The sequence below is a fragment of the Cryptomeria japonica genome, chromosome 1 (genome assembly GCF_030272615.1).
Source record: "Cryptomeria japonica chromosome 1, Sugi_1.0, whole genome shotgun sequence".
Classification (NCBI taxonomy): Eukaryota; Viridiplantae; Streptophyta; class Pinopsida; order Cupressales; family Cupressaceae; genus Cryptomeria; species Cryptomeria japonica.
In genome coordinates, this window is record NC_081405.1 from 154,542,527 (window position 1) to 154,568,197 (window position 25,671).

At 37.7% G+C, this 25,671-nt stretch overlaps 1 protein-coding gene across 2 annotated transcripts in view; it reads left to right on the forward strand.

Annotated features, from left to right (window-relative positions):
- Nucleotides 1-8,294, forward strand: part of LOC131051811 (putative uncharacterized protein YDL057W) — a 204,888-nt gene extending 196,594 nt beyond the window's left edge. For both annotated transcript variants that reach the window (XM_057986418.2, XM_057986417.2), the window contains one exon: nucleotides 7,853-8,294. In XM_057986418.2, coding sequence (XP_057842401.1) covers nucleotides 7,853-8,027 — 175 coding nt within the window. In that variant the 3' untranslated portion in view covers nucleotides 8,028-8,294. The remainder of the gene's footprint in view (nucleotides 1-7,852) is intronic.
- Nucleotides 8,295-25,671: the final 17,377 nt, after the last annotated feature.

Here is a 25,671-nt window from a genome sequence, read left to right on the forward strand (position 1 = left end):
AATCTTGAGGGGATCATATTGAAGATTATCTTATACCTCAAATTTTGCCTAGGCGAATTTTGTTTTTGCATTCTAGAGTTAGCTCTCTATCAAGGTATGGCGATTTAATTGTTATTGCTTTATTCATTCATCGTCATATTTCATTTTTGAATTTTGAAATTTTGAATCTCTTAGCTCAATCGTTGTTTTTTTTTAGGAAATGATAACTCTAGGGACTTATCATGAGGTTTCCTAAAACCTATCTCTCTTATCTACGTTATTTATTGCAAAATCTATTTCTTATAATGAAATGTTGTGTAGGTATGGCGACCCCAAAGGCAGGAGCATCCGCCAGTCGCTCGGCTCTCATGAAAGAAGATCAGAAGACTGAAGAGGTGGAGACCAAGATCGTGTCCAAGTGGAGCAACATTGGAGATACAAACTTGGGAAACTTTAGCACGAAGAAGTTCCGAGAGGTCCCTTACATCGGCAAGCCATCACCTGTCGCCCGGAGAATAATAGAGAGTGGCATCATTAAGGCGGCCGGTTTTCCTCCAGCTATTCAGTGCCACGAGTTGATGATCGAGTGTGCCCGTCATTACAATCCACAGTCCAGGACAATTGTGTCCAATGAGGGAAACACTTTGGCGTACCTTTCAGAGGAGGCCATAAGTGAAGCCTTCCATCTTCCAGAGCACAGGGACATGATATACAAGAGCATTGAAGGAGCTAGATCAGTGTACGATGACGATCCAGATGCTTGTCTAAGCATCATCAACAAGAACTGGCTACTCAAGAGTCGTCCCCGTCTGAGCAAAGTACCGAACACACCACACCGGATCGATTTCCAAGAGGAGTACAGAGATTTGATCACCATGCTCAACAGAGTTACAGGAGCACCTCATGCCTTCTATTTTGAGAAATGGATGTTTTATTTCATCCAGGTGATTGTTCAAGGGAAGGGTACAATACATTGGGCTAGGATAATTAGCCATTGCTTAGACGTACAGTTGAGAAGACTCAGGGCTACTAAGTCCTTCCACACGAGTTCATACGTCATTTATGCCTTAATCAGGAGCGTTGAGTACGCAGGACTACCTCACAGAGGAGTGATTGGAAGAGGACCCGGCGAGGTCAGAGTTTGTGAATCCTATACCTACTTGCATCATCCACCAGGGAAGAACTACAAGTTAATCAATGATACTTTCACGATGAACATCACCAGGACGTTGCAAGGAGGGATTCACAACAGATTATCTCAGGATGCCCAGGAGTTAATCAAGAGGTACGGTGCTTGGTTCATTCAGTTTCCCAAGTTCACTTACATTAGAGTGTATGGATGTCCTTTACCTCCATATATGCTGCCGAGGTACCCGACAGATAGAATTGTGTTACTTGAAGTAACAAGGCAGTTGGCAGCATATGTGAAGGCATTCAGACACAGACATCAGAATGGAGTTCAGGTACCTATTATTTTGGGTAATTCAGTTGAGGTATGTCCCAATGTCTCAGCCATGGATGACGCAGAGAGGGAGTTAGCCTTGTATCCTTTTTCATCTTTTGCTTGGAGGAATAGTTTTGATCCTCATGGACATTTAGAAGAGACAGTCGGTAGAAGATTTAGACATGAATACCAAATTGAAGATTTTATGATGAATCTCCTAGATGATCTTGAAGTGAAACGCAAGATACATTCTAGATTGCCTTTGGATTTCATCAGGAAATGTAAGATTTACAGAGTAGCCGACCAAGCTCAGGACAACGGCAGGCACATCCAATCTTCATATGATAGAGAAAGTAAAACAATTAGTTTGAATTGGAATGAGCCCGAGGCCGTGGATTTAGATGATTTGATGGCACCAGTCTTGTCTTGTACTCGCAGATGGGTAGACATTCAACATCAGAAGTTGAGAGAACAAGGCATAGCCATGTCTTTTACTTTGGAAGAAAAGCCAGCCGAAGGTGGAGCCAGTGTTAGTGAAGGCAATCCTAATCCTAGGAATTCAGGTGAAGGTAACCTTCGATGTGCCAGTGAGGGCAATCTCCATCCGAGAGGTTCAAAGAAAAAGGAAAGATCAGAAAAGAAAGAGCCTTCCAAGAAAAAGCAAGGTGCTAACAAAGATCAAACACCAGGTACTTCTTCCAGGCCAGAAGATAGAACAGTTCGAGTGGAAGAATCCATGGAATCGATGGTACAGAATGATAGACAGGAGGAAGAACAGGCACAGCATGTTTCATCCGATGGATCTCTCCAAGACTATGATTTAGATAATGATAATGAAGTAACATCTCCTCCCAGACGAGAAGAAGTAGTACACAAAGAAATTCAAGTTCAAGAGACAAGATCAAATATCCCAGACTGGTTGAAGGAGAGATTGACTAAGGTGATCGTAATCGAGGTCGAGACAGATGTGGATTTACAAGAGTTTGAGGATAGAATCACTATCATCTTTCGCAAGGACGCAGATGTTACAGATGAGCAGTATGATCAGATGTATGCCACCATGCTCCTGATTGATAGAACAAAGGAACTTGAACCTACTTGGGACACAGCTCTTCTAGATGCATTTGATCAAGTTATCCACTTAGAAGAGAGTATCAAGAATCTTCCCGAGATTCCAATCACAGAAATCGAAGGAATTGTGACAAAATTCATTGCATATGCTAAGAAGGAAAATTGGAAAGGGAATAAGATTCTAGATGAAAGGTTGTTACAGATGACATGACATCTTATTTCTCATTGGTTGATACCTCCTAGATTTTTGTGCCGAATTTAATATTTGGCTATGTATTTAATATTGTTCAGTAAAAAGGAGGTCATTTGTAATAAACCCTAATTAGGGTTTAGGTGTCATGATCTTGTCCGTTGATTTGCTTTCGATCTGGACCTTTCATTGTAATTGGGGATGCTATTTATACCCCCATTTTCATTTCATTTGTAATAGTCAGTTAATAGAGAATAGAGTTAAGAGCAAAATAGAGAGATTAGAATTGTAAGCAATTTTTATTTTGTAGCAAGATTGGGTCTTGAAGAGAGAAGTTCAAGCAATTGTTGTATATGATGACTTGGAAATCAATAAAATATTGAAGTTATGGTGTTTTGTTGCAAGTTCCTTGAGTTATCTTCATGGTTGTTGGATGTACTTGAATCACGCTCAATCAAAGTAGTTTGTTAATTAGAAAGACTAAGTGTGAGATTTGATATTTGGTAGGATTCGCAATCCAAACCACTAGCTTCTTGCTGATTGTAAGAACGCCTTGCGTGGTCGACTGGAAAACACCTTGAGTCCTTAACCTTCAAGCATTTTCGTATCTAGGATATGTACCTTCGTAGTAGTGTCCTTGATCTTTGATGCATTGAACATCATTATTACCTTAGAAGATCGCACTAATTTCAGTTGAGTTGTTGTCTCATGGCAAAATTGAAATTGGTTGAGTCTTGCCAAATCTCATTCATGCTAAAGTCGTTCATAGGGTTAGGCTAGATTAGACCTCTTAAGCCCTATCTTTTCCATTTTTTTGAAAGTTCTTTTTAGATTAGTGAAATCTTCGAGCTATTGAATCCGTAAGACGCCTTGAAGGAAACAGCAAATCACATCATACCACTAAAAAAGCTTGTCCACACGTGGAGACCCCACTAAAAGAACCTTGGAGTCCACCTAACTGATCCTTTTTGCAGATCTTCAGCAGTTAGAGACTATTTTCTCAAGAGAGGATAAGATGCCTAATGGTATTTTATTCTGTGTATGATCGTGTACAAAATACACGTCAACACAATGGCACCTCCAGCTTCACAAGGCCCTACATGCAGCCGCTTATTACATCAATCCAACATTCCAATACTGCCCTAATTTCAAGCCAGATGAGGAGGTTTTGAATGGGCTGTACACAATGATAGAGTAGATGTCGCCTAGTGTTACAACACAGATAGTCCATGAGATCGAGATCTTTAGACTTGCAGAAGGAAAGTTTTTTTCTCGAGACGTGTAAAGATAATCGGACAACATTGCAGCCACAGGTAAAAATATATTAAGGGCACAATTTAAGTTGAAAAATGTAAGAAACTTTTCCTCTTTTTATATTATTATTAAATGTTGAAACTCAAAGCTGGATAATAAGATTGATTTTTTTCTCCTTCTTAGATAAATGGTGGGAAAAGTTTGGTGCTAAGGTACCAAATCTTCAAAGGATTGCAATTTGCATATTGAGCCAACCATGCAATGCTTTGGGTTGTGAGCATAGGTGGGGTATGTTTAAGCACATACACTCCAAGAAGTGCAATAGACTGTTCATGGAAAGGTTGGATGATCTAGTCTATGTTCATTACAACCTTCGTCTTTGTAATAGAGTACAAACAAATGTTTGGTCATTGACTCCACCCCCATCACATTAGAGGAGATCAATCCACAATCAGAGTGGATCATTGAGGCTGAGGGTCCTATCTTTAGTAATGAGGACCTCGATTGGGTTGACCAACTGAATAGAGAGGCTGAGGTTGTACCCATGGCAGAAGAGGAGGATAGAGCATTAGCAGACACAAGTGATGTTGGTGTGAGTGGCACGGAGACAAAGGCAAAGATTATGGTTGTATCATCATCCAAGACCTACCTTAGACACCTTTGTAGGAAGGATGCAAGCTCCTTTAAGTCATAGACTTCTAGTTTATCTTTTGATATTTGTGTGGAAGTTTTGATGCCATGGATTTCATACTCCATGAGTTTTGTATGCATTTGACAATATTTATATATCCAAGTTTTTTATTTCTTTCAGCTATAATTTGCATTTATACTTTATGTGATTGATGTATACTTGTGTATGTGATCAAATTAGCTTCTATTTGATGATGTTATTTTGTCTTTAAAGTTTATTTATTAAAGGGTGCATGAAACAAGTTTTAAGTCCTTATAAATCTCTGAATGTATTGGTTTTTTCAATTTGCTGAGTTTTTACCATGTTTTTGCACAGAGTCTGAAGTGAGTTCGAGTCTCGTAACTATGGACAAAAACTCAGTTTGCATATACAAGAGATCTTGGCTGTGAATGATTTTTTGGGGATAACAATAGAAGTGAGATGCATGCTAGAAGATTTAAATTATTTAATAGCTTCAAGCAAAGATGAAGGCCATTGATTGTAGAATTTCAAATGAATGGAAACAAGGCTTTGGTACCAATTGAAATGGCAAATGTCAAGGTAACTGGTAGAAATTGCAATAGAAGTCAATAGAAAACCAAAAATAACTAAAATTTTATGGTTCAAGAGAAACTATTATTTCTTTATAGGGGAAAGTCCTCTCAATTTGTTGCCACTAGTTATGACTGAATGGAACCTAATTTAAGTTGCAGTTGAATTCAAAGACAATGTAATATGAATATGACGAGATCCTATATTCAAAGAAATGTAACGTGCAACATGACATACAAACCAGTGCTGAGGTTTGGTGAAGATTTGTGGATTTGGGCCCGAGTCTTGGTAAGCCTGTATGTTTACCGCTACAACTGATAAATTAAATACAGGAAATAATAGTGTACATGACAATGCATACCAGACAACAGTAAAATATATCTTTATTTGCACATGCAATTATTACAGAGAAGAGACCAGAGATGGTCGACCAAGGATTACAACAGACCTGACTATACCGTACTACCTTCCTTGGTGGTACACGACATATTTAAAGAACCCGACGGTTGCCGAGAGGTACACAACCATCAACCAACTGACACATAAGTACTCGAAAGAGACAATTCACTTAATTAATTAATACATTGTTGGGTAACCAAAATTATCAAATGCAATGTTCCCTTTCTAGGCGATAGGAAATTAGCAGAGGTTTGACCTATCATTCGAATTCCCGTAGGTCAATGGTATGGTTAGGGGACTCATTCAGGAGTCATGGAGGCTTGCAAGGGGCTTTGTGAGTTGATTCAGACGTCTAGACGACAGTTCCTACTTTTTAGGGAGGTCTCCTATTTTTTAGGGAGAACTGACACTTTGAGCGAGGTTCCTATTTTATAGGGCAAGCTACTATTTTTTAGGAGGAACTGCCAGTCATCCTGTAGGGGTTCATTTGTCAGCAGTGATCATAGCACTTCAAACAAAACCCCAATTTGAGCCCCGAATCTCATTTTATTAATAAATAAGGAAATATTAAAGTGATATTATAATCACTTTATGGGGAAATAAGTTATAATAATTCATTGGCCCTCTTACCTAGGCGTTTTAGCAAATATTATTATAATAATGAGGGGGCCAAATTAAAATAATGATGGAGGCCCCTTGTGGCTCGTTTTTCATAAGGAGGCATACATAAATAAAGTTATTTTATTAATTAAAAGGGACAAATGAAACACTAATTCGAAATTAGGGTTTGGGCTGAAAATAAAAGGTGTTTGGGAGCTCATTTTGCACATCTATGATTGGAAAATTATTATTTTTTGAGTGCCATTTAGTATTTGCAGGTCTGCAACGTCTATTGCAGGCGTTTGAACTGGATTTGGAGATGGAAACCTTCAAATTTGGGTGAGAGGATGAAATCCCTCTCATATTTAAGCTACTGATTTTGCCTGGAATGTTCATATTTTTGCCAACAGGGGCCAAAAACCAGTATTTGTTAGCAGCTACAGCAGGGTTACAGTTTGATAATCAGATCTGAGCACTTTGGTTGACACTTTCGGCAAGTTATTGTTTATTCATGCCAGCCGTACCTCTCCTAGGTCACAGTCGTACCATCCCAATCAGCCTGTGGGATGCAAATAAATTAATAAAGGGAATTTAGCAGCAGCTATTGGTTGGAAAATCATTGTTGGGAGGTCACTAGGGTAGATCAATGATCTTGTCTGTGAATTCAGGGCACATTTGAATGATATCAACAAATTAGAGGGGAAAGGGTCAATTTGGTGATCTCTCCTGGGAAGATTTCAAAATAAGCTTCAGAATTGCCAGCCATCCATTCAATTGTTTTTGATAATTAATGTTTAGAAGAATTAAACTCGTTGGAACTGTTAGTGCACTTTGGAAGCTCTTGTAGCAGTATTTTCCTTCAATAAAGTCAATAAAGAAGCCCTCCAGGCAAGGCGTTGGACCCCTAGTAGGCCAATTTGGCATGTAGTGTTGAAATTCAATTATTCTTTGCATTTGTTAATTGCTGTTAGTAAATCAGACATTCTGAAATTTAGTTTCAGTAGTTGTCATTTGTTATTGCTTGCATTTCTACATTGCATCATACATTCTATCATCTAAAAACCCCCAAAAAACGCATTACACTCAAACTTCCTCAAGGAAACTCCTAGCTTCAATTCGCTGGTCAAAGACTTAACATTGAAACAATACCAACAGCAGATCAGCAAATCCTAGTCGGCATCTTTCATCAAACATAACAATATGCATTTTATGCCAACTACACTGTAGCTGAGCTTTGCAGACTTGGTCTAAAAAACACTAAACACGAGTCTTTTATATATTATAGATTTTTTAAATTTACGTTTGGGTGAGCACTAAGTTTTTTGACCTAATGTAAGTCTCAAATTTTCAATTAATTGTATCCTATGAAGATAATTGATCATAAATTTCGAGAATTTTCTTAACAGGGATTGTGAGTGGCTTTTCTGTTTGGCAAAACTCATTCTGATTTACTCCATGACAATTCGAAAGGGTTTCAAATTTAGTTTAGTCTAAGTTTTAAGTACATCTTCCATTGTTTGAAATGCTTTCCCTACTTTGATATTATATCCAAAGATACTGGTTAGGTTGATTCTAGAAATTTTGGATTCTCTTTTCATATAATATTTGCACAAATAACTTATAATATTAGTTTGCGTTTGTACAGGCAGTTTCCTTGTTAGGAAAATTTAATGAATTCTTTAACTTTTTACAGGGTCTTGACCATCCATGGCTCCAAGGATGAGGTTATTCCTGTTACGGATGCCTTTGAATTTGATAAGCTTATTCCAAATCACTCTCTTCATGTTATAGATGAAGCCAATCATGGTTACAGTTTCCATCAAAATGATTTGGCATCTGTTGTCCTAAACTTCATAAAGGCTGTTTGATATAATTTCAAAGCCAATGTAGACCAGGCAGCAGCTTGTTCGAGAATATTATGATTCCTTCCATATGGTTTCTTTTCAAATATTTGATTTTTTGTCTATCTTTAATATATGGAAAATGTACATTACTATGATATTCAGATGTTAGTAACGGACAGATAGTGCCATCTTAACTTGATCTTTCCTGTATCTTTGTGGGAAGTTACTCAACTGGTCACTGGAAAAGTTTTTGTTTCATCATGAAATTTAATACATTGATATCTTTGTTAAGCATGTATTTAAGCAGTGAAAAAGCATTTAGTTTGGATAATATGAACCAAAAAAATAAAATTATATTAATATACACAAGTGATAAAATGGGTCAATAGGACGTAGAAATCCAACTAAAGATGATAGCAAGAGGCATCCAAAAAGAGACTTGTTACCCAGACCTTGGACTGTGCTGTGGCTAGTTTTTTCACAAACTGGTTAAATTACCTGGCGAAAAATGAGATCTGGTGAAAAAAATGCATTTGAAACATGGGGTTTAAAAAGGCAGTGGGTTTCTCATTGTAATTTCTAAATCCCCAAATTTGAGTTTTTGGTGACTTTTTTTTTATAATTAAAGTTAGAGAAGTTCTCAGAATTCTAAGGAAATGCAAAACAAAAACAGACAAGACATTATATGATGATCAAATTAGGGCATGGCAATACACATTTGACATTGCTCCGAATTCTCCTTTTGCTTATTTTTAGTTGCAACATGATAGAGGTGTTTTTTTAACATTTATTTGTTAAACTTCTTAAACCCTAACTCTAATGCATAATGCCACAAGCTCTAACACAGCTTTCAAGATTTTTTGAATTTTTTAAAAGACATCGTTTCTTTTTTGCCAGACCCTAACCCTATGTGATTCATTCATCTGGAAAATCCCATATCTTGGTTTGATTTGTTCTCTAACCAAGTCTGATCATGTATGTTGCTAGTATGAACTAGGCATGACATTTGGGCCTTGAGATCGATCAAGTAAGCCTAGGGCAAACTTCAAGGAGCCCAGGCCATTTTTTATTTATTTATCATTCAAATGTCCATAAGAGTTGGATTTGAGTCAATCAAGGATCCTAGACATGATTAGGAATGGCAGTCTTTTGTTGGAAGAAATGTTGACGAGAGCACAAAAGCAAGCAAATTGTCAACCATGACCAAGCCTACACCTACATGGATGAAGAAAGAGTGTAGATGAAATCTACAACTTACTTTTTCATTGCCTCATCAAAGTTGCCAAAATTTATGCTCACAATTATCTATGATCTCAATGATGGTGTTTTTTGTCGTGGTGTCATTGTTGTTAACATTGTTGTTCTAATGATACAATTGTTGGGAGATTATATGGCTTGTCTTTATGATGTGTCTTGGCTTGTTACATTTATTTGTAAAAAGCAATTTTTATCGAGTTAATATTATTATTATTTTTTTGCTCGGTAATAGGTTATGATTTTATTAAAAGTAACTAGGGAGAGACTTGGCCCTGACCAAGGGTGGTAACAACTTGGGATACCACCATTTTGAAGATAAAAAAGAGTAGAAGGATCCATAAACATAAGAAAGAACAGAAAGGACCCAAAACCATAGGAAAAGTGGAATTTAAAATTTGACCTTAGCACCTCCCTTTGAATGTGAATGAAGGACCATATCAAAGGGGTTATTCTTCACAATTCTCTATTTCCTCCTTTTCATAGTGTGCCAACCATCTTCAAGCTTGGTAGCCTCAATTTGCCAATCCAAAGATTTATCCCTGGAAAATATCCCCTGATCCGTCAAGGAGGGATCTTCATGTTGAGCCTTACCGTTTGCTATCAACGAGGCCTCCTCCATATCTTGAGACCTCGAAAACCTGCATTTTCCCTTTCCCTTTGGGGTAATAGCACCCTTTCCCAGCAACAACTTCCCATCATATCCACTTGAACCACAATCAACCTTATCTTGTAACTCTTGTTCCTCCTGAGGCTTAGGATTTGTAGATTTTTGAATTTTTTCCCCAGAAACAACTTGAGAGAAGCTTTTTTGCAACCCATCCTTCTTCCCAACCTTCTTCTCCACAGTATAAAGTTGTGTAACATCTTTCGATCAAGTGGTTGACTTAAGCATTCTATCTTTGGCACACTGCGCAACCATATGCCTTGTTTGGAAGCATCTCCTACACCTAAAGGGGATCCCTTCATAATTTAAAGGTTGCACTCAGCAACCTTTTGAAGATTTAATTGTTATTTTTGGAGGAAGTCCATCTGAGACATCCATTTCCACCAAAATACGTGCAAATGTAGAATGAAAAAGATTAGATTTTCCTTCATCAACCAACAGGAAACTGCCCAACGAGTTTCCTACCGCCTCTAAACAGGAATCAAACCAAAGATGCAATGGGAGATTAGGAAGCCTCACCCATATTAGGATCTTGTCGAAAACCTCGGTAGTTGGACAGAAGGTTGGATGCCATGGCTTCAGCATCAGGGGGAACTTGTCCTCCCAACTCCAGAAATGATCACACAGAACCTTGTTTCTGTCTTGAGTCTTTTCGAAAATCACAGTAAACAAACCCTTTGTTGTAGGATAAATCTGCACGCACCCGTCAATTATAGGCTCCCAGTTATCAGAGATCCAAGCATGCAAGTCATGAAGGTTTGGCCACAAGCCCCTGAAGTGTCCAATCAACCCTAACTCAGAAAAAAACTAAAACATTATGAGCAACTTCCTCATCGGCCTCTGCATCCAATGACACTACAAAAGCCTTGGACGAAAGCATTAAAGAGGTTCCCGAAACACCATTATGTTGTTGATGGGAACTTGGTGTTGGTTTGATTGTATGCGGGGGAATTTTTTCGCCACATCCACGAACACTTGAGTTGGGCTTTAACCCCCATGCATGACCATTCCCAATAGTGGCATCCCTGGCACGCATGTGCCCACAGTATGGCGGATTCACAACACTGTGTGAAGACTTGCTGACTTCAAACTCACGGAAATCATCTCGCTGCAACCGTGACACCAGACCGTCATCACTCGAGGAAAGGCCAACCCCATTTTTCGTTGCATATTTGGAGCCTTGCTTCCTAGCTAGGCCAGAGCAGTTTCGGTGAGGGGATTTTGTCCTTGCAGTTCGGTAGGGAGAAAGAAACCCTAGCTCCATCTCATGGAGATTTTAAACAGCTCTGGAGCGCCATATGCAGAAAAATGAGTTAATATTATTAGAAATGACATTTACTTTTAAGATTCTTTTGAGTGTTTAAACAAAGGTAGTGACAAGTTTTAATAATGAAGTCAATGCAATCTGTTTTGTTTTTAATAATTTTTTTTTATGTAGTTGTCTAAATTTATTTTTAAATTTTTTGGCTAATATATGTATATATTTGCTATTTTTAAATGTTTTTCAAGAATGTAACTTACCACTTACTTTTTGCCATAACTTCCATAAACTAATTTTTACTTTAGGATTAGGGTTAAATTTTGTTGTTTTAATTTTTTTAAAAAGAGAATGATGCCTATTTTTGCTAGATAAATTCATTTTAGATGTTTGGTAATAAGTTAATTTAGTTATTAATCAGATATAAGTGTAGCATGTTTTTTTACCATCTCTAATAGGTATAAATGTGTTTCTTATTTGAGTCCATGTTTCATCATGTCATGAGATACTCTCAATTTGACTTAGTTGAATTACAACTTTTACGCAAATGAAAGTGAAGGGGGAATCAACTATTTCAAATTATATCTTACAAAGTTGCTCAAACATGATTTGACAGCTTGCAAGAGTTGTTTTGTTGATGTGACTCATCACACATTGTTGTCTCAAGGCATTTGTAAAAAGCAATGTGAAAAAGATAGACTACTATTGAATTGACAACATAATTATCTAACGATGCAACGGTTGAGTGGATAGGGAGGAAATTCTAGCATCAAGGCATAAATCTTCTATTAGCACACTATCTGCCACACCCGCTACCACTTTCAACAACCTTATGCTAATGGGAGAACGATAATGCCTTTTTTACATTGTACACTACATCTAGATCTCAACCTTCATTAGAGGGTGTAGGATGGAAGAAAAATCTTCATTCACAGTCAAATAATGCAATAGAAAATTTTAAGTATTACTCAAGTATCTCATTCAATGTTTTTGGATCTGCTTATTGGTAGGTCATGGTTGATGTGATTGCTATTATTAGTCTTGATTCCAAGACCACATCATATGAGAGACTCAAAATTTACTTGCTAAGAGAGGTGATGCCAAATTTTATCGAGGTAGTCATTGGGCATTGCAAGTTGTGAAGAGTACAAGTTGCAAACATTGTGTCTAATGAGTGGATTAATAGAAAGAATTGTACATTGATCAACTTTCTTGTTGTGTCAAAAGTGAGATTACCTTTCTAAAATCTATAGATGCATCAAATATAACAAAATCAACCTAGTTATTTTCATTATTTGATGAAGTTGTGATGGAGTTTTGGTCATAATGTGTAGTCTAATTTAATACTAATTGTGTAGTAAATTGTGTGGTGGGCAAACTTCTTATGGAACCCATTCGTAGCAAATTGTTTTGATTTAAGCATTGAGAATATTAGAAAACTTCGTTGGATTAAATCCATAGTAGAGAGGGATATTTATCACCAAACTCATATAACCACAATAGTGTGTTGGGCATGATGGGATCCTTGTTGAGGTAAAGGAGCTTGCGAGACTAGGTGTGACAATGTCTATCACTAATTTTCTAGAAATTGTAGGATTTATGTACCCAAAAGATGAATGTAAAACATATGTTTGTTTTATTAGAGTTGATACGGTGCTACTTTCTAGTTAGATAGGTGGGATCAACATTTCACATCTTGTGTTTGATGAGACATTTTGGATGAATAAATAAAATGTTGTGCAAAAAACATTATTGATTTGTAACCCATTTATGGCACACTACTATGATTTTACCGTTGAGAACATTATAGAACTTGATTGGATTAAATCCATAGTAGAGAGAGGGACATTTATTACCAAACTCGTATAACCACACTAGTGTTGTAGGCAAGATGAGATCCTTTATTGAGGTTAAGGAGCTTGTAAGACTAGATGCAACAATGTTTGTCTCTAATTTTCTAGCATTATGGAATTTATGTACCCAAAAGATGAACCTAAAACATATCTTTGTTTCATCAGATTGGGGTAGAGTGTTACTTTTCTAATTAGATGGATAGGATGAATATCTCACATCTTGTGTTTAATAAGATAGTTTGGACAAATGCATAAAAAATTATCCAAAATTGAGAGCCTTGGGTCAAAGTGTTGTGATTGGTCAATGGAGAAATACCCCCCATGAAAACCTGAGTGCAAAAAACTACCTATATGAAAACATTTCATAGAGTTTGTGGGACTTGTGTCTTACATCACTAATAGGTATAACCATTCCACAAGAGTTGAGTGAGGCACAAAAGGCCGTGAGTTTTCCATCACTATTAGATTTTATGAGAAAAACCTTGGGATGGGCTACCTAGGGTATAAAATAATATTTTATTTTCAAAGCTAAACAGGTACTATAAAAACTTTGCCTATGGAGAACCTAAGGAACTAGTGGAGCAGGTGTTAGATATTGATGCATGAGCATCCCCAGTTCATTGCAATCTTGCATCAACCAAAAACATTTTCCTTTCTGTTTGTTTTCTGTTTGCAGTTTCAGTTTTCCTTTCTGTGTGTCACGGTTTTGGCTTACCGGATCCTGTGGAGTTGGATTCTACTTGAAAACTTGATCACCTTTCTTGCTTCCAGACCGCATCTCATTTGGATCATTTTTCGGCAAGATATCGCTATCGGTTTCCTTGACAGTTTCTTGTTACCAGTTGTTCCTTTGTTACCAATTGCCTGAGACCTATTCTAGTGATCTACCGGAACCTATTCCGAAGCTTGCGGAGCCTTGGGCGTTGATTCCGATGTTCCTTGGTGTGTGGCTGACCTTTTCTTGCGATCTACATTTCATCCTTTGGATTTTTCGTAGGAATCTCTTGGCAGAGGCCGACCTTGTTTATTTTGCACGTTAGGTCTTGTTCTTTAGGTTTTGATCCCTTTTTGGGCCGACTGGATCCTTTGGATCGATATACATATTTGTAATTACACATTAGAATGTACTAAAAGAGAATCAACCAGAGAATCAGGTAGCTAGACTGTGCGTGGAAGATCAATCAGAGAATCAAGTAGCTAGACTTTACCTAGAAGATAGATCATAAGGTTCAAGGTCCTGGTTGTAACCTATTCTACCAAGCCTGTGAACCGGTATGTTGTAACCTGGTTGTTACCAGTTGGATGTAATCGAATTTCGTGCAATAAATCAATCTGTTCTGCATTGCCTCCATCATATGTTTGTGTTTTGTTGTGTTTACTCTTGCTAACCGATCCGAGTTGATCTCTTTGAGGTCCCTCCTCAACGGTGGCTGCTTCAAGTGGTATCAAAGTGATGTTTTGTTCCAGAGGTTGTGCGTCTTGAAATTTTGTTGTAGGGTGGCGGATTGCGGATCCAACCTGCAACTGCAGAGGACTAGCGCGAAGAGGAGCTAGGAATGGTGGAGTGCATGGGAATGCAAACCCTGTTGTGATGGAGATGTTGCGAGGAATAGCAGCTTGGTTAGAAGATGTGGAAACAACGGGCAGAGAAGAGGCCAACATATTGAAGATATAAGTGAAGATGATGGAGAAGAAGCCCTGGCTATAATAAGAAAACCTACGGGCAGTTGATCCGGATTAGGAAATGTTTTTGAGGGTTCTGAGTAGGGCGAATAGTAAACTTCATTTTACCCCACCGGAATATGATGAGAAGTTAGATTCAGTTGAATTGATGAATTAGATCTCAAAGATGGATAAGTATTTCAATTTTGAAAACACTGCAGAAGAGAGAAATGTGAAATATGCCTATACCCGGTTGAAAGGTCATGCATCTCTTTGGTGGGAGCATTTGCAAGTTGATAGACATAGAAGAGGTAAAGAGAAGATTAAGACATTGAATCAGATGATTGCTAAGTTGAAATCGAAGTTTGTGCCAGTGAATTATCAAGTGGATTTGTTTTGGAAGTTGTAGAATTTGAGACAGTAGGAATCTAGTGTGAAGGAGTACACCAAAGCATTTTACAAGTTGAATATCAGATCCGGACATGTTGATGATGAAGTTGAACAAGTTGCAAGATATTTGAATGGATTGCGAATGTCTATACAAGATGAATTTAGTATGATCAAATTGAAGAGTGTTGAGCAGGCTTACCAGTATGCCCTTAATGCAGAAGAGAAGTTAAACAAAAGACATGAGCAGAGACAGAGAGGTAGAGGTGGAAGGTTTATCGGAGGAAGATATCAAGGAGGAAGATGATATATCGGAGGAAGAGGAACCAATATAGATTAGTGCAAGGACAAGGAAGTGAGCAAAGAAGGTAATTCATACCAGAAGGATGATAGAAATTTCTATCGGAGGAGAGAACCAGATGGTTACCGGAATTAGAACTTTGGAAGACAAGAGAAGAGGACATTCAGAGGAACCCTCTTTAAGTGTGGAGGAGGACATCGTGCATTCGAGTGTAGGAAGACATAAATTACTGAAAGAGAAGCAGTAGTGGAAGAAAACTCCACCAGATCAGACAACAAACCAAAAGATGAAGAACTGTTGATTATGAGGAGAGCTTTGTGTCATATCAGAGGAGATGAAGAGCCCTTGCAGAGGAAGAATCTATTGAAGACAAGATGTAAGGTATCTAGTAAGTGTTGTAAAGTTGTTATTGATAGTGGTAGTTCAGATAATCTTGCTTCAGAAGAGATGGTGAATAAGTTGAAATTGGAGAGATTGAAACACCCTAAGCCTTATCAGATAGCATGGATTCAGGATGAACATAAGTTGTTAGTAAATGAACAATGTTTGGTGAAATTGAAAATTGAGAATTTTCATGATGAACTCTTGTGCGATATTATGCCTATGGATATTTGTCATATTTTGTTGGGAAGGTCTTGACAGTTTGATAAGAAGGCAGTACATGATGGGAGGAAGAATACATACACTATTGTGGCCAATGGGATCAAGCAAATCTTGTTGGCTTTGGAGGAACCTTTGAAGAATGAAGTTTGTACGAATGGTAGAATCTATTTGGTAAATGGAAGGAAATTCTTGGATGGACTGTGACATGAGAATGTGTGCTTTGCCTTAATTCCTAAGAAGACTGAGAGACTGGAACCAGAAGGAGGACACTTGGAAGAGATAAGAGACTGTGAAAAAATATGAAGACATCATTTCAGATAATGTGCTTGATGGATTGCCACTTGTTAGAAGTATTAGCCATTGCATGGACTTGGTTCCCGGAGCTAGTTTGCCTAACAAAGCTGCACACTAGTTGACACCGACAAAGAATGAAGAACTTAATAGACAAGTGCATGAGTTGTTGAAGAAAGGTTTGATCAGGGAAAGTTTGAGCCCTTGTGCAGTACCAACAATATTAGCTCCTAAGAAGAATGGAGAATGGAGGATGTGTACCGATTCAAGAGAAATAAACAAGATCACAATGAAATATCAGTTTCCTTTGCCTAGGATGGATGACATAATGGAATGTTTGAGTGGAGCTAGATAATTTACAAAGATATATTTAAAGAGTGGATATCATTAGATCGGGATCAGAGAAGGTGATGAGTGAAAGACAACATTTAAGACACATGAAGGGTTGTATGACTAGTTGGTGATGCCTTTTGGATTGACTAATGCATCGAGTACTTTCATGAGGCTGATGAATGATGTATTGAAGAAATTCTTGGGTAAGTTTTTTATTGTGTATTTGGATAACATTTTGATTTTCAATAAGACAAAAGAGGAGCATTTGTTGTAGTTTAGACAAGTTTTGTAGAGATTGAGAGAAGAGAAGTTGTTGATCAATATCAAGAAGTGTACTTTCATGAAGGATGAGTTAGTTTATTTGGGATTTGTGATATCTGACGATGGTTTGAAGATGGACCCAGAGAAAGTGAAAACAATTGTTGAGTGGCCTACATTGGAAAGCAATGGAGAGGTAAGATCATTTCATGGATTGGCTAGTTTTTATCGGAAGTTTATCAAGAATTTCAGTTCAATTTGTAACCCTATGACTAAGACCATGAGAGGAGATCATAAGGAATTCAAGTGGACCACTGGAGCAAACAAAAGTTTTGAATTGTTGAAGCAAAAAGTGACTGAGTGCCCATGTTAGCTTTACCAGATTTCAATAAAGTATTTCAAGTGGATTGCGATGCAAGTGGAACAACAATAGGAGCAATCCCGAGTCAAGAAGGAAGAGCAGTAGCCTATTTTAGTAAGAAACTGAATGATGCTCGAAGGAGATATTTAGTGTATGATCAAGAGTTTTATGCCATAGTTCAAGCCTTGAAGAAGTGGAGACATTACTTATTGCCTAAGGAGTTTGTGTTGTATACAGATCATTAAGCTTTGATGTATTTGAATAGTCAGAGTAAGTTGAATCAGAGACATATGAGATGGGTAGAATTCTTGTAGAGTTACACCTTTGTGTTGAAGCATAGAAGTGGAAATTTAACAAAGTTGCTGATGCATTGAGTAGGAGAAGGAATTTGCTGACAAAGATGAGAGTGATAGTATTAGGATTTGCAGATTTGAAGACCTTGTATGATGATGACCCGAATTTTGCAAAACCTTGGAAAGCATGTAGAGAACCGTTTATGGTAGACATAAGAAAATGGTTGGATTATTTCATTCAGGATGACATGTTATTCAGAGGAGTTTAGTTGTGCATACCTAAGAGTTCTATGAGCGAGAATCTGATAAAGGAGAAACACAGTGGAGGATTAGCTGAACATTTTGGCATTGACAAAACAATAGCATTGGTGAGTGGGCAATACTTTTGGCCTGCAGATTCACAAGGATGTTAAGAGATGTGTGAAAAGTTGTAGAGTTTGTAAAGTTGCAAAAGGTAGTAGTCAAAATGTGGGATTGTATAAACCTTTGACAATACTGGTAAGACCTTGGGAGGATATAAGAATGGATTTTGTACTTGGACTGCCTAAGACACTGAGAGAGAATGATTCTATATTTGTGGTAGTGGATAGATTCTCGAAGATGACTCATTTCATACCTTGTAAGAAGACATTAGATGCATTGCATGTAGCAAACCTATTTTCAAAGAAATGGTGAGATTGCATGGATTACCTAAGAGCATAGTTTCAGATAGAGATACTAAATTTGTTGGCTATTTTTTGAGAACACTTTGGAAGAAGATGAAGACATATTTGAAGTTCAGTTCTACTTTTTATCCACAGACTGATGGAGAGACAAAAATTTTTAACCAGAGTTTGGGAAATTTGTTGAGATGTTTAGTGGGAGATAAAAACGGAAGTTGGGATTTGATTCTTGCACAAGAAGAGTTTGCCTACAATAATTCAGTGAATAGAAGTATAAAAAAAACACCTTTTGAGATTGTTACCAGAGTGCATCCTAGAGGAATATCATAATTGTGAGACATTAGCAGATAAGACCGAAAGTTGGGATTTGATTCTTGCACAAGCAGAGTTTGCCTACAACAATTCAGTGAATAGAAGTACCGAAAAAACACCTTTTGAGATTGTTACCGGAGTGCATCCTAGAGGAATATCAGAATTGCAAGACCTTAATAGTGAAGACCAGAGGAGTTCAGAAGTAGAAGACTTTACAGATCACACGACATCATTGCATATTTAGGTTAAGCAGTATTTGGAAGACATGAACAACAAGTATAAGGAAAAGGCAGATGAGAATAAAAGACACAAGGAATTTGAAGTTGGCGATGGAGTGATGGTATATACGAGGAAAGAGAGATTCCTAGTTGGAACTTATAACAAATTGTGGATGAAGAAGTTTGGACCTTGCAGGATTTTTAGGAAGTTCAGTTCTGGAAATGCATATGAAGTGGATTTATCAGATAGTCTAACTATTTCACCTATATTCAACATTGCAGATCTTCATGAGCACCATGAACCAAAATTCAGTGAAGATAGTGTTGCGGACTTGAAGAAATAGTTCCCCAGAAGGAACTAGATCAAATTGAAGAGATTTTGGGCAATAGGACCGGGTGTAGTACTTGGAGCAGTTATTATAAAGAATATCTTGTGAAGTGGAAGGATAGACTAGTTGAAGATTCATCTTGGATTTCTCAGGTAGAGGTAGACCGCCTTGGTTTCCCTTTGACTTCGACAAAGTGAGAGACTCACTTTTTCAATAACCCCAAATGTCTGATGCAGGAGAATCCCCGGTTCATTGCAATCTTGCATCAACCAAAAACATTTTCCTTTCTATTTGTTTTTTGTTTGCAGTTTTTGTTTTCCTTTTTGTGTGTCCCAGTTTTGGCTCACTATATCCTATGGAGTTGGATTCTACTTGAAGACTTGATCATCTTTCTTTCTTCCAGACCGTATCGCATTTGGATCATTTTCCGACAAGATATTGCTACCAGTTTTCTTGACAATTTCTTGTTACCGATTGCCTGAGACCTATTATGGTGATCTACCGAAACCTATTCTGAATCTTGCGAAGCATTGGGCATTGATTCCGATGTTCCTTGGCATGTGGTCGACCTTTTCGCATGATCTACGTTTCATCCTTTGGATTTTCTGGAGGAATCTCTTGGCAGAGGCCAACCTTGTTTATTTTGCACGTTAGGTCTTGTTCTTCGGTTTTTGATCCCTTTTTGGGCCGATTGGATCGTTTGGATCGATATATATATATATAATTACGCATTAGAATGTAATCAAGGAGAATCAAGTAGCTAGACTATGCATAGAAGATAGATCATAAGGTTCAAGGTCCCGATTGTGACCTATTCTACCAGGCCTGTGAGCCTGCATGTTGTAACCCGGTTGTTACCGGTTGGATGTAATCAAATTTCATACATAAATCAATCTGTTCTGCATTGCCTCCATCATATCTTTGTGTTTTTGTTGTGTTTACTCTTGCTGACTGGTCCAGATTGATCTCTTTGAGGTCCCTCGTCATCGGTGACTACTTCAGATATGGAGTACAATTTTTGTTGAAAGGGCCTCAAATATTTGTAGATAGTAGACCTTACAAATACGAGTGTATATAATGATATGATTGATATAATGAAATAATATCTAGGAATGGTATGATGAAAGGGCATCACATAAGTGTGGGAGTGGAGCTAATTGGTTATTAAACTCTTAGATAAAGTGGTGCATTTGCAAGAACAACATTGGTTGTGCACACTAGAAGATAGAAGGTGTAGGAACGTGCAAAGTGAATCAAAGGACTAAGGATAAGATAATGGTGGTACAACACTATGGAAGAATGAAATTTGAGAGTACATTTAAGTTTCAACCATAGGAGAAGAAGGTAGCAAGAGAGGTACAATAAAAATTAGCTACATGAGAATATCACTAGTAAAGAATGTTGAGGGTTAGTTAAAATCATCAAAGGAAGAAGTCCTCATGGAGGGTACATAAAATGAAGAGGTGGATAAATTGTTTCTATAAGCATCAAGAAAGGCGCAAGATGGAGTGTGCATGTGGGTAGACAATGCTAGTGTTAAGAATGAGACCCATGGGAGTCTTAAGGAAGAGCATGCAAGTGATGATTATATGATAGCAGAAGAGTAATTGATAGAATAATGACATAAGGGGAGCATAAAAATACCCAAAAGAAGACCCTATGAAGAGATAATGAAAAGAAGAATAGAGTGCAAGGGGAGTACATATCTTGGTGTATTAGGATGTTAGGTCAAGGTGGATTGAAACCTATGCAAGGAAGAAAAGGGGTGAAAATTCTAGGGAAGAATGAGTGGCAACCTAAATATATGTAAGTTTAGGTTGGGTACCATAGACAAAACATAATGGAAAAGGATGATTTGTAATTACAAAAAGGTTATAGAAAGAAGAATAGAAGAAAGGTAGACATGTTAGAATGTCGACATAAAGTAGGAGAGACAACTAAGACTATTTTACTAAACAATATCAATGAAGGTACTAGGTTACTCATTTATATTCGTAAGTAGGGCATCACACTATTTCCTACATGGGTAATTTAACACAAGAATATCCTAGATGAATGCAAAATTATACATGCACATTAGAGAAATTATTTCAAGATCCTTAGGGTTGCGGCACTCAGAACATGTGCACAAAGGATGCATGGTATAGAGGAATGATGATGCACACATGGTAAGAAAGCATGGAGTAAAGGAGAAGAAAATGTGTTAAGTGGGACACATGAATGTGAAAACAATACACTTTGGGATGAGATCACATGAAATGTGCTAAGGAATACTACAAACATAAAGATGTATACCATAAAGAGGAATGATGAACATGCCTAAGAACAAATTAGGTCCTTAGTTCTTAATAAAGATAACTAGAGCAGTATAAATAGCCAAAACAAGTTATTGGGTGTCAACATTTAAGTCCATTATAACTCTAAAAAAAATAATAAGCTTTAATATTACAAGGAGCTTCACAAATAGCAAGAATGGCTTTCTGAAATTGGGCCAATGATGTTGACTCACATAAGATCGATGGAGACTCAAAAAAATGGAAAGTCTTAAGAAAAACCAAATGCTGCTACAAAAGATAGAAAAAGGATCCACCTATACTCAAACTACCAAATCAGGAGCATACCATCCATTCGTTATTCTTTGTGGACGATCCTCCATCAAATCGAAGAGGTATAGAATTTCATGTCCCTGAGAAAAGTTGAGGCCGACCCATCAACTAATGCGAGGAGCCAATCAAAACAAACCTTTGCCCAAAATACTAGCCTCAAAAGCAATATAAACCTGCCAATAATTAGTGCAAGATGATTTTGGCATGGGCTTCACAAAAAGATCAAACAATGCACTAGGCCGAAGAAAAAAAACAATGCCAAATTAGTATAAAAACTTGTCAACCACAAGATCTAAGGGTTGGCTAAGTTTGAGTACACTGCCAAATGCCAAATGTTGTTCTGTGCAACACCAGCTTATCCCTAAAGAATAAAAACTTACTCTTTATCAAGGCCTTGGTCAAGATATTTTCTATTTGTTTGTCCATAGGAATGTATTGTAGCTTCACTCTCCCCTTCTCCACACAATATCTGATGAAGTGGTACTTGATCTCAATATGCTTTGACTTGTCATGAAACACTGGATTTTCAAAGAGTTTGATACAACTCTGATTATCATAGTAAATGATTGTAGGATCTAGCTCTTGATCAAAGATCCCAGCTAGAAGTTTTTGAAGCCAGATAGCCTCACATGTAGCCATAGTGGCTACCATATACTCGGCCTCTGTAGAACTCAGTGCATGAGTTCTATTTCCTATCATACCAAGAGACTGCTCCTAACCCCAAACTGAAACTACACCTTGAAGTGCTCTTCCTATCAAATGTACCGCTTGCCCAATTTGCAGTGGTGAACCCCTTGAGCTTCACTCCATCTTGCTAGATATGTTTTAGCCCATAATAAATTATGCCTAAAAGATACCTCAAAACATGATTCACAACTATCCAATGCACATATTTAGGTTCCACCATAAACTGACTTAGTGAGTTCATTGCAAAACAAATTTCTAGCCTAGTGTTGACCAAATAATTAAGAGAGTCTATCAACTTTCTATATAAAGTGGGTCCACTACCTCTAATTTGGAAGCATCAATCTTCTTCGAGTTGGTCACAAGTGGTGTGGACATGGGCTTACATTCTTCCATGTTGAATCACTTCAAAATATCAATTACATACTTCAATTGTCCAAGGAAGATCTCTCCCTCTTTCTACCACAACTGCAATACTAGAAAGCGGTGCATCAATCCCAAGTCCTTCATCTCAAACTCTCCTACAATATGAGCTCTTTTTACCTTGTGAGAAGCAAGTCATCAATGTATAATACCAAGATGAGAAGTTTGTTCTTCACCTGAGCATAGTACAGGTTTGAATCTACCTCACTCTTGGTGAAGCCCATTCTCTGCAAGTAACTGTCAATGTGTGCATAGCATTCCCTAGGAGCTTGCTTGAGCCCATACATTTCTCTCTTCAACCTGCATACATATGAATCCTTCCTAAGCACCTCAAAACCCTCTAGTTGTTCTATGTAAATCTCTTGCTCAATCATTCTATTGAGGAGGGTTGTCTTCACATCCATTTGGTGAATCCTTCAACCCATCTGTGCTACTATAGAAATGATAGCCCTTATGGATGAGTACCTTGCTACTAGAGTAAAGGTCTCATCATAGTCGATCCCTTCATTCTAAGAAAACCCCTTAGCCACAAACCGAGCTTTGAACTTTTCCACACTACCATATGCAACACGCTTTATCTTATACAACCATCTCAAGCCCACCACAAATTTACCTTATGTTTGTGACACTACCTTTCACACACTATTCTTCATGAAGGAATAATACTCTTTCATCATGGCATCCCTCCATATCTAGTGCTTGGATGCCTCTTGAAAGCTAGAAGGATCCACCTCAATTAATTCACTCATAAGTGCCATATAATTAGAATAATGTTTGGGAGCCTTTCTCTATTTGACTGAATCCTGAGGATCACCAACATACTCCTATGCCTCTCTCAGTGTCTGCTCAGCCACCTTGTTTCTCCTCTTCTTGGTAATAGGAATCTAAAGTTGAGGAATTATTTTTTCCCCCTAATTAACTTGCTCGTCTTGCTTGCTCTGCTCTTTAGCTCATGTAATTGAAGTTTAAGGAATTTGTGTTGCCTCAACCATGGGTGATTGCTTCCTCCTTATTCATCAAGTTGCTAGACTTCTGAAGAGTTATGTCTTCCTTGAATTTCACATCTTTGCGAACAACTATTTTTTCTGAGTGCAAGATTGTAAAATTGATAGGCCTTGGGAGTTTCATTGTACCCAACTAAGATACCCTTCTTTGCAATTGGTTCCAAATTGGTTCTCTTCTCAATAGGAATATGACAATACACAAGGCATCCAAAGATGTGAATATACTCCAAATCTAGTTTCTTCCCAATGAATGCCTCTTTTGAAATAAATTTTCCCAACACTTTGTGTGAGCTCCTATTCTACAAATACATGGATGTATTGCAAGTTTCTACCCATAAAAACCAAGGTAGATCTTGATCATGAAGCATGGCTTTGGGTTCTCCAGCTATAGTGGTTTTTTTTGTTTAGTAACCCAATTTTGTTGAGGGTTGTACGAAACTGTCAACTCTTTCTTGATACCTTACCGAGCACAAAAATATTTGAAGGCTTTCAAGGTATACTCGCCTCCATTATTAGATCTCAATATCTTGATATTCCTCCCTGTTTGGTTCTCAATGAGAGCCTTAAACTCTTTGAACTTTTTGAGGACCTTATCTTTATCTTCAAAAAAAATAGCCACGTCTTCATAGAGAAATAATCAAGGAAGGTAACATAATACTCGTACCCATTCAAGGATCCTATTGACATTGGCACACAAACATCTGAGTGTATGAGATCCAAAATCCCTTTGGATCTAGTGTCACTACTTGGAAAATTGGTCTTGGCATATTTCCTAAGAGTGTAGCCCTTGCACACCTCATGCTTTTTTATCTTCATCTGAGGTGACCCTGTCACTATTTCCTTGAGCACATTAAGTGCTCCATGGTGAAGAAGAGCCATCTTCCTATGCCACAATTCTCCTAGCCCTCTACAGATGTGCACCAACACATGTGTTGGCTCAAAATGTAATTGAAACAAGTTTCCATGCCTAACTCCACTAAATTTTTCTACCTTGGAATTATTAGGATGGATATAGACTCTGCACCCTTCCAAGCTCACAATGTAAACCTTGTCCTCCAAAGTAGAAATAGAGATTAAATTCTTTGTCATGCCAGGGACATACAACACGTTCTCCACCAATAGAGGTTTGCTAGACTCCCTCTGAATGTTGACCATTCTAACACCAATTGCATGGTACTTGGCATTATCTCCAAGCTTGATATAGATATCCAAATTCTTTTGTTTGTCCTTATTTTTCTTATTCGAACATTGACTGGAATAGTGATCCATCTGATGGAAGCAAAAACACTTTATCTTGCTCATATATTTCTTCTTCCTGTTCTTGGAAGATGACCCTTTACTTTACCCTTTATTGAACTTCTATTTACCCTTGATTGCAAGATCACAATTTTTTTCGCCTTCAACCTTCTTCATCTAACCTCCTCGATGAGCACTTTCATGGATATCCTCCTGGATGAAATCATCCCAAAGCCTCACCCAATCAGGTAGGTGATCTCTACCAACAACACACTTGCCAAACACTTCTTAGTGCTTTGAAAAAACATTCAAGGCTATCTACACCAACTTATCATCAACAATCATCTTTCCAATAACAACCAACTCATCACTGACTTGTGTTAGCCTAGATAAGTAAGAGGTCACACTCTCACCCTTGGACATCTTTGTGTTGTGCATTTTTTCCTTGAGCATCATCTTACAACTCTGATAAAATTTTGTGAGTGTAACCCACATTTCCTTCATGGTGTCTTTCCTGAATAGATGAGGAATCAAATGATCTCTTACCCCATCAAGGATAGTCCTCTAATCCTTGGCCTCCTTGACTTCATGCAAATCTAGGGCAATAAGATCATTTGTTGGTGGATCCACTTTTGTACTAGCATAGATCCATAATTTGTTCTCTTTGGGAATG